The sequence below is a fragment of the Aristolochia californica genome, unplaced genomic scaffold, assembly GCF_029961685.1.
Source record: "Aristolochia californica isolate CCGP_79_NKW_82.1479 unplaced genomic scaffold, dmAriCali1.0.hap1 SCAF_3, whole genome shotgun sequence".
Lineage (NCBI taxonomy): Eukaryota > Viridiplantae > Streptophyta > Magnoliopsida > Piperales > Aristolochiaceae > Aristolochia > Aristolochia californica.
In genome coordinates, this window is record NW_027181992.1 from 47,311,777 (window position 1) to 47,326,268 (window position 14,492).

General features: G+C 38.8%; 3 protein-coding genes across 6 annotated transcripts; 2 read left to right on the top strand and 1 right to left on the bottom strand.

The window, feature by feature from the left end:
* Positions 1-1,158: 1,158 nt before the first annotated feature.
* On the top strand, positions 1,159-5,787 carry LOC137958481 (probable boron transporter 2). Of its 2 annotated transcripts, XM_068805528.1 has the most exons (12): positions 1,162-2,141; positions 2,219-2,301; positions 2,400-2,592; positions 2,710-2,848; positions 3,075-3,240; positions 3,366-3,532; positions 3,750-3,923; positions 4,014-4,109; positions 4,207-4,344; positions 4,430-4,749; positions 4,841-5,108; positions 5,263-5,787. In XM_068805528.1, the coding sequence occupies exons 1-12, from the start codon at positions 2,038-2,040 to the stop codon at positions 5,572-5,574; spliced, it is 2,160 nt and encodes a 719-aa protein (XP_068661629.1). In that variant the 5' UTR covers positions 1,162-2,037; the 3' UTR covers positions 5,575-5,787. The 2 variants fall into 2 exon arrangements, with proteins under 2 accessions (XP_068661627.1, XP_068661629.1); XM_068805526.1 differs by having other exon boundaries at positions 1,159-2,141; positions 3,750-4,109.
* Positions 5,788-8,825: 3,038 nt separating this feature from the next.
* LOC137960228 (uncharacterized) lies at positions 8,826-11,250 on the bottom strand. 3 transcript variants are annotated; one of them, XM_068807784.1, is made up of 7 exons: positions 10,923-11,250; positions 9,979-10,061; positions 9,744-9,882; positions 9,545-9,608; positions 9,402-9,446; positions 9,138-9,235; positions 8,826-9,051 (listed from the first exon to the last, which is right to left on the bottom strand). In XM_068807784.1, the coding sequence occupies exons 4-7, from the start codon at positions 9,596-9,598 to the stop codon at positions 8,976-8,978; spliced, it is 273 nt and encodes a 90-aa protein (XP_068663885.1). In that variant the 5' UTR covers positions 9,599-9,608; positions 9,744-9,882; positions 9,979-10,061; positions 10,923-11,250; the 3' UTR covers positions 8,826-8,975. The 3 variants fall into 3 exon arrangements, with proteins under 3 accessions (XP_068663885.1, XP_068663884.1, XP_068663883.1); XM_068807783.1 differs by lacking the exon at positions 9,979-10,061; XM_068807782.1 differs by lacking the exons at positions 9,744-9,882; positions 9,979-10,061 and having other exon boundaries at positions 10,923-11,249.
* A 140-nt stretch (positions 11,251-11,390) lies between these two features.
* LOC137959242 (GDSL esterase/lipase At1g09390-like) lies at positions 11,391-14,142 on the top strand. The gene is made up of 5 exons (XM_068806622.1): positions 11,391-11,897; positions 12,501-12,683; positions 12,933-13,090; positions 13,493-13,757; positions 13,842-14,142. Exons 1-5 carry the CDS (start codon positions 11,573-11,575, stop codon positions 14,072-14,074), a joined length of 1,164 nt encoding a protein of 387 aa, XP_068662723.1. The 5' UTR covers positions 11,391-11,572; the 3' UTR covers positions 14,075-14,142.
* Positions 14,143-14,492: the final 350 nt, after the last annotated feature.

Consider the following 14,492-nt stretch of genomic DNA (forward strand, 5'->3'; position numbering starts at 1 on the left):
TTCCCCTCTTGCCAATTTTAACAGGCTAGAAAGGAAAGCCATGGATAACCATTTGCTATCCTTGACCCCAGCACTCTCTTCTAAGACAAGCCATCACAGCCAACCACAAAGACCCTAATTGAACTACCATCTTCAATCTTTCTTCAAGAATGATACATACAGGAAGGTAAAGCTCAAGAGCTACTTGCGTTCTTTAGTGAATCACAGACCAAACCTATTCACAGAGGCTTCTTCTTTGGGCTTACTCAAGAAACAAGGAATTTCATCTTCTTTCCAGATTTTTGTTTAGTGAGAGGAGTTGTGAAGAAGGGAGATGCACATGATGAAATGATTATTTTTTCGGGTCAATGTTTTATTTAAATGGAGGTGGTGTTTTCACGGGATATTTTAACAAACAGAACTATAAGTTCAGTGATAATATGCCATCCATTGGAAATTGACTTTTATAAGCTCCATTCGGTTTAATTCAAGTGGTTGGTGCATTTATTAGATTTAAAAAACAAAGATGGGTAGTCAATTATTGAGTATTCGATTGAAGGGTTTTGTTTGTTGATGGAGGAACCAGATGTCGAAATTCATATGGGTAGCTCCTCCATTTGAGGATTTGGTTTTAATGCAACGAGTGGGTGCAGAAGAGCAAGTCGAAGTCTGTTAATTTTAAATTTATTAGCCAAGGATGAATAAACCAGTTTTCTTCAGTTCTTCTTGGCATTCTTCAGTTCTTCATGGAAAAAAGGAGCTAGTTTCTAAATTCTACCCATTATGTTTTATAGTAATCTCACTTTAATGGCCTATTTTTGCTGTAATCTTAAGAAAACTGCTCTGGTTTTTATCATTATTGTTATGGTTTCATCAATTTTGTTTAGCAACTGGCCAATTGATATTTCATGCTACATGGTGAGGTCATTATCTGTGGAAAGAAAATGCTTTTTGAAACAAAATCGAGCAGATACGCCATTACTTTCTTCCCACGGAGATGGGATTAGAGAAAAGAATGTTAGAATAAAGGATACTAGTATTCTAAATCAATTTTTTGTTAGTTCATGATCTTAAAGAAAGAGACTGGGTTGGGTTGAGGTGACTGGCAATGGTAGTCCCTGAAACATATCTTTCATTTTCCAGAAGATTCCTTTGTAGTTTGTACCAGTAGAAAAAACATGCACCATGAAGCATTTTCTTTGACGGCAAGAATAATAATTAAAAAATTGCAGTAGAAGCAGCTTGGCTGCTTCCTCGGCCTCTACCAGCCAGCTCGGTATGCTCTGGCAGCCATTTTGGGTTTTTCTCAGCCTCCGTCAATGGCGCCTCTTCCATCATTAATCATCTTTCTCACTACCTGAAGCCTTAGAAGCAGACCCATTTCTGGCCTCCATTTCAGCATTTCCAGTTTCTCCGATCCCTTGAATCTCCTGGGTTTTGTCTTTTATTTTGCTTTCCTGATTTTTTTTTTTTCATCCTTTCTGAGTCTTTTCATTTTCTATTCTTTTTTGCTTTTGAGCGCTGACAGTGTGGTTCCTTTCATTCTCTTTTGACCCGAACAACCGCTTCTACACACGCATTACATCTCTGCATCAAATCTACAGTGACCCTTTTCTGAACCCTTTCCACAATCTTATATATACGGACCTTTCTTCTCGTCCTTACCCTATAACTATCCTCTGTAAGCGAAATAGTCTGCTCGGTTCGCTTTAATCACCCAATGCCCTACCTGGTTTTTGATTTTATCTAGGTGGGTTTGGAATTCAAAGCCGAATCATGTAATGCCGGTCAGTTTTCAAAAAAATTCAGCATTTTGGTTGTCTCTGCGAGCAACCTGTTTCCCCTCCATTCAGTCAACCCATTACAGCTTTAGCGATTTTATTAAGCAGTCTTCAGTACTCTTCTGATCAGTAATCTCTTCTTTGAGCTCCAGCTTCTCTGAAAAAGGATCCGGAACTGGTTGTGGTGCTCCAATTATGTAGCCCATTGGCGTTGTAGATTTCAAGTTTGCACTCCTGTTTCAAATATAACGATTCACTGGTCTAACTCTGTTAAATTATGGAGGAAACATTCGTGCCTTTCCGAGGTATTAAGAATGATCTTCGAGGAAGATTGAAGTGCTATAAGCAAGATTGGACTGGGGGGTTCAGTGCAGGCTCCAGGTATTCTTTCATATGACTCTAGTTGTGCTCCTGTACTGTTCAACATATAATATGACAATGAATCTTTCTCTATCCAGGATTTTGGCTCCCACAACTTACATCTTTTTCGCTTCTGCAATTCCTGTCATATCATTCGGCGAACAGTTGGAGAGAAACACTGGTACTATGAAGTTATTCATGAAGTTTTCCTTTCTGTTTCATGTTAACAGTAAGCTTCATGGAAGATGGTCTGAATCATTCTTCCATTGTAATCTATAGATGGAGCTCTAACTGCAGTTCAAACGCTGGCATCAACTGCTCTCTGCGGGATCCTACACTCAATCATGGGTGGTCAACCCTTGCTGATCCTAGGAGTGGCGGAGCCAACAGTACTCATGTACACTTTCATGTTTGACTTCGCCAAAGATAGAGAAGATTTGGGACGAAAGCTGTTTCTAGCATGGACTGGGTGGTATGGTTTGTTTGGCTCATCTGCAGGAATTCAATCCAAGAATGCCACGTTAGCATTGAGCTTGCATTCTTGTTTTTCAATAAAACAAACGCTTGAGTTCGATTTAATGTTGGGCAGGGTGTGCGTCTGGACGGCATTGTTGCTGTTCATGCTTGCAGTTCTGGGGGCATGCTCCATCATCAATCGGTTCACACGAGTGGCTGGTGAACTCTTTGGCTTACTCATCGCAATGCTCTTCATGCAACAAGCCATCAAAGTAAGGATTTTACTACTTTACTTTTATTGTTGGTACCGATCACCTGCAAAACAAGACCAGTTAAATGGTATAAACATTGTAATTTAATTAACTGTTGTTCATCATTACAGTTTTCGAGTTCAAACGGATGGATTCTTGCTTCAATATTGAGAGGGTTCTGTACCAACTTATTGAGTGGTTTTGTTGAGTTGAATGGGATCACTGACTTGTAGACTGGCTTTTCCAGGGCCTTGTGGAGGAGTTTCGCATTCCAAAGAGAGAAGATCCCAAATTAACAGAATTTCAACCTTCTTGGAGATTTGCTAATGGGATGTTTGCTTTAGTTCTCTCTTTTGGCCTTCTACTCACAGCTTTGAGAAGCAGAAAAGCACGTTCATGGCGATATGGGTCTGGTGTGTGCGACAATAATAAACCCATCACATTAAACTACTACTGAGAATCAAATATTAGATGGCAAATGAGCTGTTAAAAAAAAAAATAGTTCTCTATATGATTAGTCGATGGTTTACCTTTGCAGGTTCTCTGCGAGGCTTCCTTGCAGATTATGGGGTCCCCCTGATGGTGCTCATTTGGACTGGAGTTTCTTACATACCCTATAACAGTGTTCCCAGAGGGATTCCCAGGCGCCTCTTTAGCCCCAATCCATGGTCACCTGGTGCATATGAAAACTGGACAGTTATCAAGGCAGGTTCTTTTTTCGATGATAAGATTTTGAAAATGGATTCATGCCAATACCCTGTCTGATGGCCATTGCTCTTGAGAATGGTTCAAAGACTGTCTACAAATCAGCTCAACTCAAATAGAATTTCTACTGCTATTATTTTTATTTGATTTTCTTCAAGATTAGTAAATCTGTGGCCATTTCAGCAAGGTAAGCTTTTTAATAAATTCCAACTTACAGGAGATGCTGGATGTGCCTGTTCTGTACATAGTGGGAGCTTTCATTCCAGCTACAATGATTGCAGTCCTTTATTACTTTGACCACAGTATTGCATCTCAACTTGCTCAACAGAAAGAGTTCAATTTAAGAAAACCACCTTCCTTTCACTATGATTTACTTCTTTTGGGCTTCATGGTATGGAGAACTTCTCTTTCTCAGTGGTTTTCCTGCACTTTATCTTGTTCCATGTTCTGGTCTAAGCTAATTCTCTTTTTCTCCAACAAGGTCATAGTATGTGGTCTGATTGGAATCCCCCCAGCTAATGGTGTCATCCCACAATCTCCAATGCATACAAAGAGCCTGGCTACACTGAAACATCAGGTATACTGACTAAAGTATATGTTTGTATGACTCTACCAGTCTCTTATTATGGGAGACTTGTTTGAGCTGATATGCAAATTTTACCTAACCTCTGCAGCTACTGCGCAATCGCTTAGTCGCAACAGCCCATAAAAGTATCAGCAAGAATGCAAGTCTGGGACAACTATATGGAAATATGCAAGAAGCTTATCAACGGATGCAGACTCCATTAATACACCAAGAGGCTTCTGTCAGAGTACTGAAACATTCTTGATTGTCATATATATGTATATTATTACTTATTTTCCATATTTACTTAGTTCATCCTTTGGTATGATTAGGGTCTGAAGGAATTGAAGGATTCGACAATTCAATTAGCTTCCAGCATGGGGAACATTGATGCACCAGTGGACGAGTCAGTATTTGATGTAGAGAAGGATATAGATGACCTTCTACCTGTAGAAGTTAAAGAACAAAGGCTGAGCAACTTGCTCCAATCTGTTATGGTTGGTGGTTGTGTTGCAGCAATGCCCTTTCTCCGAAAAACTCCCACTTCTGTTCTTTGGGGTTACTTTGCCTTTATGGCCATTGAAAGCTTACCTGGTAACCAGTTCTGGGAGCGGATCCTCCTACTCTTCACTGCTCCAAGTAGAAGATACAAGTATGTCTTGTCCCATTTACTTAACCAATTTGCAATTTATGATCTTCCCAGATGAACTACAAGTTAATTATACTCTTACTGCAATTCACAGGGTTCTTGAGGATTACCATGCCACCTTCGTGGAAACTGTACCGTTCAAGACAATTGCAGCTTTTACAATTTTCCAAACAACATATCTGTTGGTGTGTTTTGGGATTACATGGGTTCCCATAGCAGGGGTTCTCTTCCCTTTGATGATTATGCTTTTAGTGCCAGTGCGCCAGTATATATTGCCCAAATTTTATAAAGGAGCTCACCTTCAAGATTTAGATGCGGCCGAGTATGAAGAAGCACCTGCTTTGCCATTCAGCCTTGCTGCTGTAAGTATATTACAAAATTGAAACAAGAAAACTGCAAATGTTAATTTAATGCTGATCATTCTGAAGGAAAAACATAAGTTTTTCATTTCAACAAGATTCCACTTATGACAGAGCTTTAGCTTATACCCATGACATGCTTTCATGATTCTGGCAGGAGGCAACCTCCAGCTTGGGAGCTGCTTGTGTTGATAATGGAGAGGTTCTAGATGAGGTGATAACTCGAAGCCGTGGAGAGATCAGACGAACCTCTAGCTCAAAGGTGACCAGTTCAACAGCAACTCCACTAGCAGATGTTAAAGGACTTCACAGCCCTAGACTTTCAGAAACAGCATATAGCCCTCGAGTAAGTGAATTGAGGCATGAACAGAGTCCTAGAAGTGGTGGGAGAGGGCTCCATAGTCCTAGAACAGGTGAGACAAGGTCTTCCACCCTTGGTCAGGCTGATCGGAATTCATCTTTTAAGTAGAAGAAAGCACAAGCATTATTGCTGAAGTTTGATTTTCTGCTGCAAAGTATAGAATATGGTCAAGTTTGAGTTACGGTCTGATACGTAGTATGTTCTAGTATGTAATGTAACGCTTGAAGTTAACTCATCTTCCCCTCACCTTTTTATGTAGACAGGGCCTGTAATATTAAAATTTAAAATCAAGAATAATAGAAATCAAGCTGCCAATTTCTCAAGAAATGTTTGCTCTGGAGATCCATATTTTTTCTTTCATTAATAAGTGATTCTCAACTTCTGAAGTCTAAAGGCTGAAGCAATACACAAGCAAAGAATTTGATATACCCAAAAGACAAGTTGTGTAGTTGTGACTCATCAAACAAATGGAAAGAACTATAAACAATTGAAATTAAGGCAGATCATATCAAAGGCAAAATGATTTCCCCAGTAATCGATCTGTAACTTCATCTCGAATTTTCTTCATAAAAATCGTGAATGAATTGTTCATTCAACACCAATTTGAACCACAGAATAGGTTCAGGAATATCATAATGAGGAAGCAATGTATTTAACAGGACATAATATTCCGTTCCCTGTATCATTTTATTCTTTTCTGAGTTTCTAAAGTGCGAATTCATGGCACAGTTAACCAAAGACAAAAAAGAAATGATCAAGCGACCTCACCTCCGTAAATCCCAGATAGTAACGAGTCTCAATCAGAAGCTTAGTTCATCATTGCAGGGGCATCAAGAGTCACCACGACCACCCATTTGCATACCCAGAAGAAAAATGAAAAAAGACAAATTTGATCATTTCTTGGACAACTCCAGAACGTAATTCATTGTCTCCATGGAAAGGAAGGCGAAAGCGAAAACCACAATCCACTCCATAATCACGATGTTAGGGAGACTTGTCGTGTTTCTTTCGCGTCATTGACTTCTCCTAAATGGGAAAATTCTCCAATCGCCATCTTTGCTGACGGTAGGTATGCTTTCTCTATTGATTACAGTCTCCAATTTCTTTTACCGGTGAAATCTCGGTTCCAAGAACACAATCATGGCGAACAGTGCTAAAGATGTCTCACCAGAATCTTTGCTTTTTCTGATTGAAGTGGAGAGCTTTGAGACTTCTCTTGCCATGTCTATTTGACTATAGCGATCTCTTTATTTGTCCTTCGCCCATCTGTCCAAGTTTACTATTGTGTTTGTAAACGTGACCATGGCGTGGCATCGAGCCTAGCCAAGCCGAGTTGATTTTAATATTTTGAATATGAGCTCTAACCCCGTCCTCGAGCCTAAAATTGTTATTGATCTTAAGTCTAATAATTTTAACTGAACTCAAACTTTAATATTTATTTAAAACTTTTCAAAAAATACATGTAGAGTTCGAGCTCCAACATACGTTTAAAACTTTTCAAAAAATATGTGTCAAATAAATTGTATATAAAATTATACATCACCTCTACTTAAAATTGGGCATCAGTGACACCGAATCTAACTGAGTCTGAACCTTTCTATGTTCGAGTCAAGTTTGATTTAAATATTTTGAACTCGAGCTCGATCCATCCCTAACCTCAAGCCTAAAATTGTACTCGAACTAGAGCTTAATAATTTTAACAGAGTTCAAGTTCGAGCTCTAGCCGAGTTCGAGCTTAACCTATATTTAATATTCTACATAAAATATATGTCAAATAAATAAAAATTATGCATACATTTTATAAAAAAAAATGATAGGGGAGGTTCGAGATTGAATTTCAATAATGGATTAGAACGCACCAATATTAATTTTTTTACCCCAAATGTTGTCTAGCTTATTTTGTAATTTTTGAATTTGGCCATAAATTTACTATGCCTTCTTAATGCCCCTAGTTGAAAATTTATATTCTAGTTTTTCCAAGGATACATATTTCCAAAAAAAATATTTAAATAAAATCCTATTACTATTAGTGACTTACTAGAAAATTACAAGAAATATTTTAAATTTTTCTTAGGAAAGTTAAATGGACCTCTTATTGCCTCTTCTAAGAAATAAATAAAAATTAATAATCAGTCTAATATATTATTATACTTATCGATAAATTTTTAATCAAATAAAATATCAAACACAAAACTACTATGAAAATTGCCTTCTACTAAAAGTATTACAACATCAACTATCAAATACTTATTCAAAAATTTTCTATACGGTTTTTTAACTCATCTTGGCAGGAAAATCTTACTTAAAAAATTATATAATTTTTTAATTAAAATTTCCAATTAGAAAATGTTTCAAAAAAACTTAAGGCACTAATAGTCCCTAGAAACATATTTCTACTAAAAATGTATTTTCAACATTTATTAAAAAAACCATTAATAGTCCCTAGAAATTATTATTTTTCACTTGTTTATGATCTCACACGTGCGAAATCGTCATCTCGCAGGGAGGGGGAAATCATTTCTCCCTTTTAACTCAGGTCCTCTGGTTTTTGCGCGGAGAGAAAAGCTTTAACAGCGCCAACGAGGAACTTTCATCGGGGATGATGATTGCAACGGAAGCGACGACGACGGAAACAAAGGCGAAGGCAAACGAGGGAGAAGAAATCGAACAACGACGAAGGTGGTCGGTGAAGTAGTTGTCGACAGCAACAAAGGCAGCCACAGCAACGGACAAGAGGGGCTCGACAATGACAATGGGAGGAAGAATTTTTTCCCCTTCACTCTTGATTCCGATCCCGACTCTTGAACCTGTTAATGATCCGGCTCGCAAGCTTTCAAACCGAACCATGGTTCAGTCGAGCTCGGCTCATTAACTCAAACTAGCTATATATGGATCTCGAATTCGGTTCAAGATCCTGATAAATCAAATCTAACCTAGCCGAACTCGAGCCGCTCGCAAACCGGCTCAGTTCGATGCCACCCCTGCAAACCGGCTCAGTTCGATGCCACCCCTACCCACAGGAGGAGGATGTAGATGAATATAAAAGAAAGTCAGATTTCGGGTGGAAGATATGATTTCCCAAACCCAACCCATGGGGATGTATACCTATAATGCCCCCCATTTTATATTAAAATGATATTTGGTTTAATAAACAAATTATTTCAAAATACTTTTCACATGGATATTAATACCCACTTAATTAAAAATAAAGACTCAAACGTTTTTTCTTCCATACGAAGAATAAAACAAGTTCAATTGAAGGTATTTGAGGAAGAAAATTGGCTCTAAAGCCTTTATTTATAATTTTTAATAAATTTTATGGCTGTAGCCTGGGTAATTCTAGAAACAGAAGCACCAAATCAGTAGCACAGGAGAAGCATGAATTTTAAGAGTGAAAACTAGGCAGAGACGGAGCTCATTGTTCTGTACTTTTATCCTGGTCAAGTTTCTTTCTTTGGTGAAAAGAAATGCTGAACCATTTGCAGTAAAATGATGGCTACAAAGAAATTTCAGGGGTTACTGAACTTGCGGCCGGACATATTCTCAGACTCGTAAAGGATATGGTTGATAAGACCCCTTGCAGCACTGCATAAGCAACATGGAGGCCAAGATGTTATAGACATTAGTAAGCTTAATAGGATCAATTTGATCATTAGAACATGCTCACTTACTCATCCATTAGTTTTTGAATCTTCTCCGGATCTGTCTCATGCATGTGTTTTTTAAACTGCTGCCTCACCATGTCAACAACTAACTCTGTATTGTGTTGCTGCAAAAGCATCAAATTGAAGCCCATGGTTTACTTCTCAAGATAAATTTCTATCTATAATTGTACAAAAAACATTGATTATGTGTAAGTCGAAAGAGAGAGTGAGAGGAAAATAGATAGGAAAAACAATGATGGTTTGAGGCTAAACAAGCGTAGTCATGCATACCCGGTGACCAACAAATTTAGCTCTTCTCAAGCACTCACGGTAGAGCTACAAGAAAATAACAAGCTTTAGTTAAGAAAAGTAAACATGAAGAACCTGACGAAGATTAAGTTGAACAAAATTCTAAGCATGGAAATGGTCATCACCCTGATCACATTGTTCGCAAGCTCCGGGGGTAGTGCGGTCTGGAGTGAAGGCATTTTTCTGTTTCTATTAAATTATGACAGACCAGAAAAGGATCACATATTAGAATAATGAATGGACAGTTTTTTGTATACATTAAGACAGAGAATATCTTGTTGCAGAAGAGTTACATAGAATAGTTGATATAAGAAAGAGAACTACCATTCAGGGAAGAGTGAGAGAGAGAGGGAAGAGTCTGACAATAAGACATGAAACCATCCTCATCTCTGTCCCTTCTTTTTGGGAAGAATCGTTCCAAATATTTTCAAAGCTAACAACACCACAAAATGTTCAATGCGTCCTACAGTAAACTAAAAATTAATTTTCCAACCAAATTCCCAGAGAAGAAAAGAAAGGAACACTGCAAGGCAATGACAATGTCAAGGAATGAACACACATGGTGGATAAGCAGGTGCTCCATCTACTTTGGTAGTTCCAAACCACACTTCAGTTGCATCACGAGTACCAATATGCCCTTCTCTGCATTAAGGACATATCTCTTACAAACCAAAAGAGTTAACTCTTAGAGGGCATTCCTGATGTCCAATACCTATATATGCAGGATCGCCTCAACATTGCAGACAATACTGACAACTTCAGTATTTTAAGTCACATTAGAATGGATCAACTTTTCATAAAAATTTACCTTTGCTAAAAAACAAAAAAAACAAAGAACACACCATCCATTAAGGACCAAGTAAAAGACTACCCAATTGTTATACTTTTGGTACGTATTCTATTTTCATCAGATTACTACCTCAGATTCAATAATTCTTCTCTCTCACAATATGGTATCTTGGTACTAGAGTCAAAGGAACAAGATACAGTCAGGCATCATCTCTATAATTCCAAGAATAATAGTCTAGTGCCAATCAAAATAGGCACAGCAGAATCAAGAACATATGTAAAGCTTGTAACCAAAACAGCCACTGGATTTTCTGATTCCAGATTTTCTAATAAGCGATGTCAGAGAAGAATGCCAAACCCTAATACCACAATAGTCCATTAAGCATTTTTTCAATGAACAAAACCAGGTAGAAAAGACAGTCATATAAAGGGTCACTAATGCAAATTTACCGTTGCCCTTTGTTGCCTTATCTTTACCAGATGAGAGTACACTTACATTAAAATTTTAAAGGCGTTCGTCTGATCGAACAAAAAAATCAAGTGTCAGGTCAGCGACGAAAAAAAAAACAGAAGATTAAGATAAAACAACTTAAAACTCTTTTCGTCACTTTCGTCGGCAAGGAAGAACTTCGGATGAAGAAATCGAAGAGGAAAAAATCCGCGACTGAGACAAAGAGTGAATAATCGAAGAGGGAGAACGAGGAATAAGAGTACCAAAAGCTCCCTTTTTCGATGAATCGCCGCCTGACGAACGGCGTTTCTGATCCCTAATCCCTGATTCCCAAGAGAACGAAAGTGTGCTGCTGCCAGTGCCAGAGACGAAATGGAAGAGAGGATGAAAGCTCTATGGAGCTCTTCTCCCGAGTCGTGACTCCCCCGAATGATCGAATCTCGGGCCGCTCGTTAAGTTAACGAGCCGACTCGTGATAAATCTCGAGCCGCTCGCTAAGTTAACGAGCCGAATCGTGAGTTTTCGAACTGAACAATGATTCGGTCGTGTGGTCGTATCTGGTACAGGTAGGATGAGCTCAGTCAGAGTAACTAGACAAGAATTACTAGATCACCGAAGAAGCGCAGGAGCAATTTTTGGTTGATCTTCGCGTAATAAAGATTAAAGAGATCCCTGTGGGTTTCATCACTGTCAAGAGTGTCGGTTGGACAACATCGAAGCAAAATCATGTCTCATATGGGCTCCTGCCAATCCCTGCGACAATCTACTACTGTAAAATAATCAGTTTCAAGGACGGATCCGCGAAATTTATTGCGATCATGTCATAAAAGTTCCTTTTTCGAGTTCGTTTTCAATCTTTTTCAGACTTGCAGAATACTATCGTCGCATCTCACGAGATTCGTGGCTTGATGAGATGAACTCAGTGAAAGACGAAGCATATAAGCAGTTGTTTTCTGTCTCTCTATTCACTCAGTCACAAAACTCTCGAATATCTCCTCTTCGGGATAGAGAAATGGCTTTTGTTCGTGTGGCATTTCTTTTGCTGCTTGTCTTGCTTACTGGAGTCGAATCGAGATGCCTGAAGAAGCCGATAATCTTCAACTTCGGCGACTCGAACTCGGACACTGGAGGTCTCATGGCGGGGCTCGGCTACCCCATTAATCTTCCTAATGGACGTCAGTTTTTCCGTCGATCGACTGGGCGTTTGAGCGATGGTCGCTTGATCATCGACTTTTTGTGTAAGTATTCACGATTATCTCTTGCAATGTCTGTTGATTTTAGGGGATTTCGAGGAATTTTAGTGTTCGTTTTCGACATTCAGATTTACGAATCGCAGAGAGTTCGAGAGGGAACTTCGTCGATTTTTTTGTTCCTTCTCGTGCTTAGCTTTCGTATAGAGTGAAATGACTAAAACAACCCTGATGGGTTATTTAATGGGGAAAGCTAAAGTTGGTTATGAGTTAATAGTCGACCTTCAATTTGCAAATAGGAAAAGAAAGAGAAAAAAGTGATTGGAAGTTGGAACATTCTCTTCCTCATCTCTTAAATGGGATCACCAGTCCCCTCGGCTCCATTTCTGGTTTTTAATGAAAAGACGGAAATGAATACTCATTTGGCGAGCAATTTACAATGGGCCTTGGCCTTGGAATTGTCATGATAATGTTAAATTAGACTATTTTGGGTCTTGGCTCGCTGTTCGATGTCTCGAGCTCAGTAGTCTATCTTATCCTGGCATGGATTGTGATCCAGATGAATGGTATTGTCTTCCTGTCTCGTAACATTGTTTAAACTTTGGAGTGGGTTATCAGATTTTACTGTTAAGATTTCCTCGCATTTTGCAGGTGGGAGCTTGAGTATGAAATATTTGAGCCCGTATTTAGAAGCTCTGGGATCGGATTTTTCACAGGGAGCCAATTTTGCTATTGCTGGCTCTGCTACCCTACCCAAGTTCCAACCTTTTTCTCTCCATATCCAAGTTCTCCAATTCCTTCGATTTAAAGCTCGTTCCCTCGAACTTGCAAGAGGTATTTGTTCTTAATCCTGAAAATATTTTTCTGATTTTGTCATGGCGGAGTCATGGTTATAAAATAATTTCTAATAGCGTTTAATTACTGTGTGCTGTGGCTTGATTATTTTACTACCATTGCTACGAATGCCTTAGGTGTGAAACTGCAGTTTCACACTCCATTTATTATTCAGGAAGTTGCAGGCATCTCTGTACATTATCTTCGGCATTCGGCACTTCTCTAATTTAGTATTGAACATTGCTTCAGATTCACCACACTTGATTGGTGCTGATGGGTTCCAGAATGCACTTTACACTTTCGACATTGGGCAGAACGACCTCTCGGCTGCCTTCTCTAACATGAGTTATCAACAAGTCCTTGAGAAAATACCATCCGTCCTTGAAGAAATTAAAGGGGCCATTAAGGTGTGTTTGGCTCTCTGAAAGTATTGTCTGTTACTCTCCTGCTCGTAAGAAGATGTTGGTCATTCAATGCTGCTTAAATCTTTGCCCAGTTGCTCAAATATCAATCTCTTTATCTCCTATGAGACTAAAGAAGCGAAATTGGTAGCGGGGCAGACTGATCTTCTTTTGTTAAACTTACCAGCCATAGACTGAATCAGAGCTGTCCATTCATCTGGGTTCTGAATGAATAGACAAACCCGATTCAGTCTCGTGCTGAGACGCACTTCAGGAAATCTCACTGCCTTCTTCTTAGCCAAAAATTTCAACACTGGTTTCTCATTGAAGGATAAAAATAGCAGTCCTTTCACACAAGACTTGTGAATAATTTGGGAGTAAACTCAACTTCCATGTATGCAAATGCAGATGATATATGACGAAGGTGGCAAAAATTTCTGGATACACAACACGGGTCCCTTGGGCTGTCTGCCCCAAAAGCTTGCCTTGAATAACAAAGAATTCAAAGATCAGTATGGCTGCATAAAGTCCTACAATGATGCTGCACAAGCTTTCAATGCTGGCCTTCATGCCCTTTGTAAAGAACTGAGATCCCAGTTTATAAATGCCACAATCGTTTATGTAGATATATATTCCATCAAGTATGACCTCATTGTCAATTCTGCAAAATATGGTAAGCTAACAGATTGCAACTACCAAGCATGAATGCATCAAGTTTGGAACGGAAAATGAATTTTCCACTTCTGGGTATTTGCAGGTTTCAAGAATCCATTAATTGCATGTTGTGGCTATGGAGGACCCCCTTACAACTACAATGTCAATGTGACCTGTGGACTGCCTCCTTCTCAAGCATGCCCAGTGGGATTACGATACATAAACTGGGATGGAGTACATTACACAGAGGCTGCCAGTGCAACTGTTGCATCCAAAATTCTCTCCACAAATTTCTCCGAGCCTTGTCTGAGATTTGATTATTTCTGTCATGTTTGATAACTTCATGTCCAGGAAATAGTTTCTCTTGCAAGGAAGATAAGCCCGGAACTCTCTAGTTTTTTTTTTTTTGAAAGGTGATTAGCACTGAAAATTTTCAAAAAATAAAAGTTACAATGGTTGACATGTTTTCCTTAATGATCAAGATTCCATTCTAATTTTCTCATTAGAAATGCTTTTGGATAGGCTGGGTAATTCACTAGTTCTGGTTTGAATTGGAACCAGCATGGGAATCTGATCGAAATAGCAAATTTGAAGAGAAAAAATGGCAAAAAAAAAAAAAAAAAATCATAAATAAATTTGAAGCAGTTTTGCTTTAGAATTACCTGTTCTGCTCTGTACCCAAATCCGAAGGAAGTCACAATAAACAGAAGTTAAATTACGAGTCCGTTCCCCCTCCCGTCCTCCCGCCTCCGCA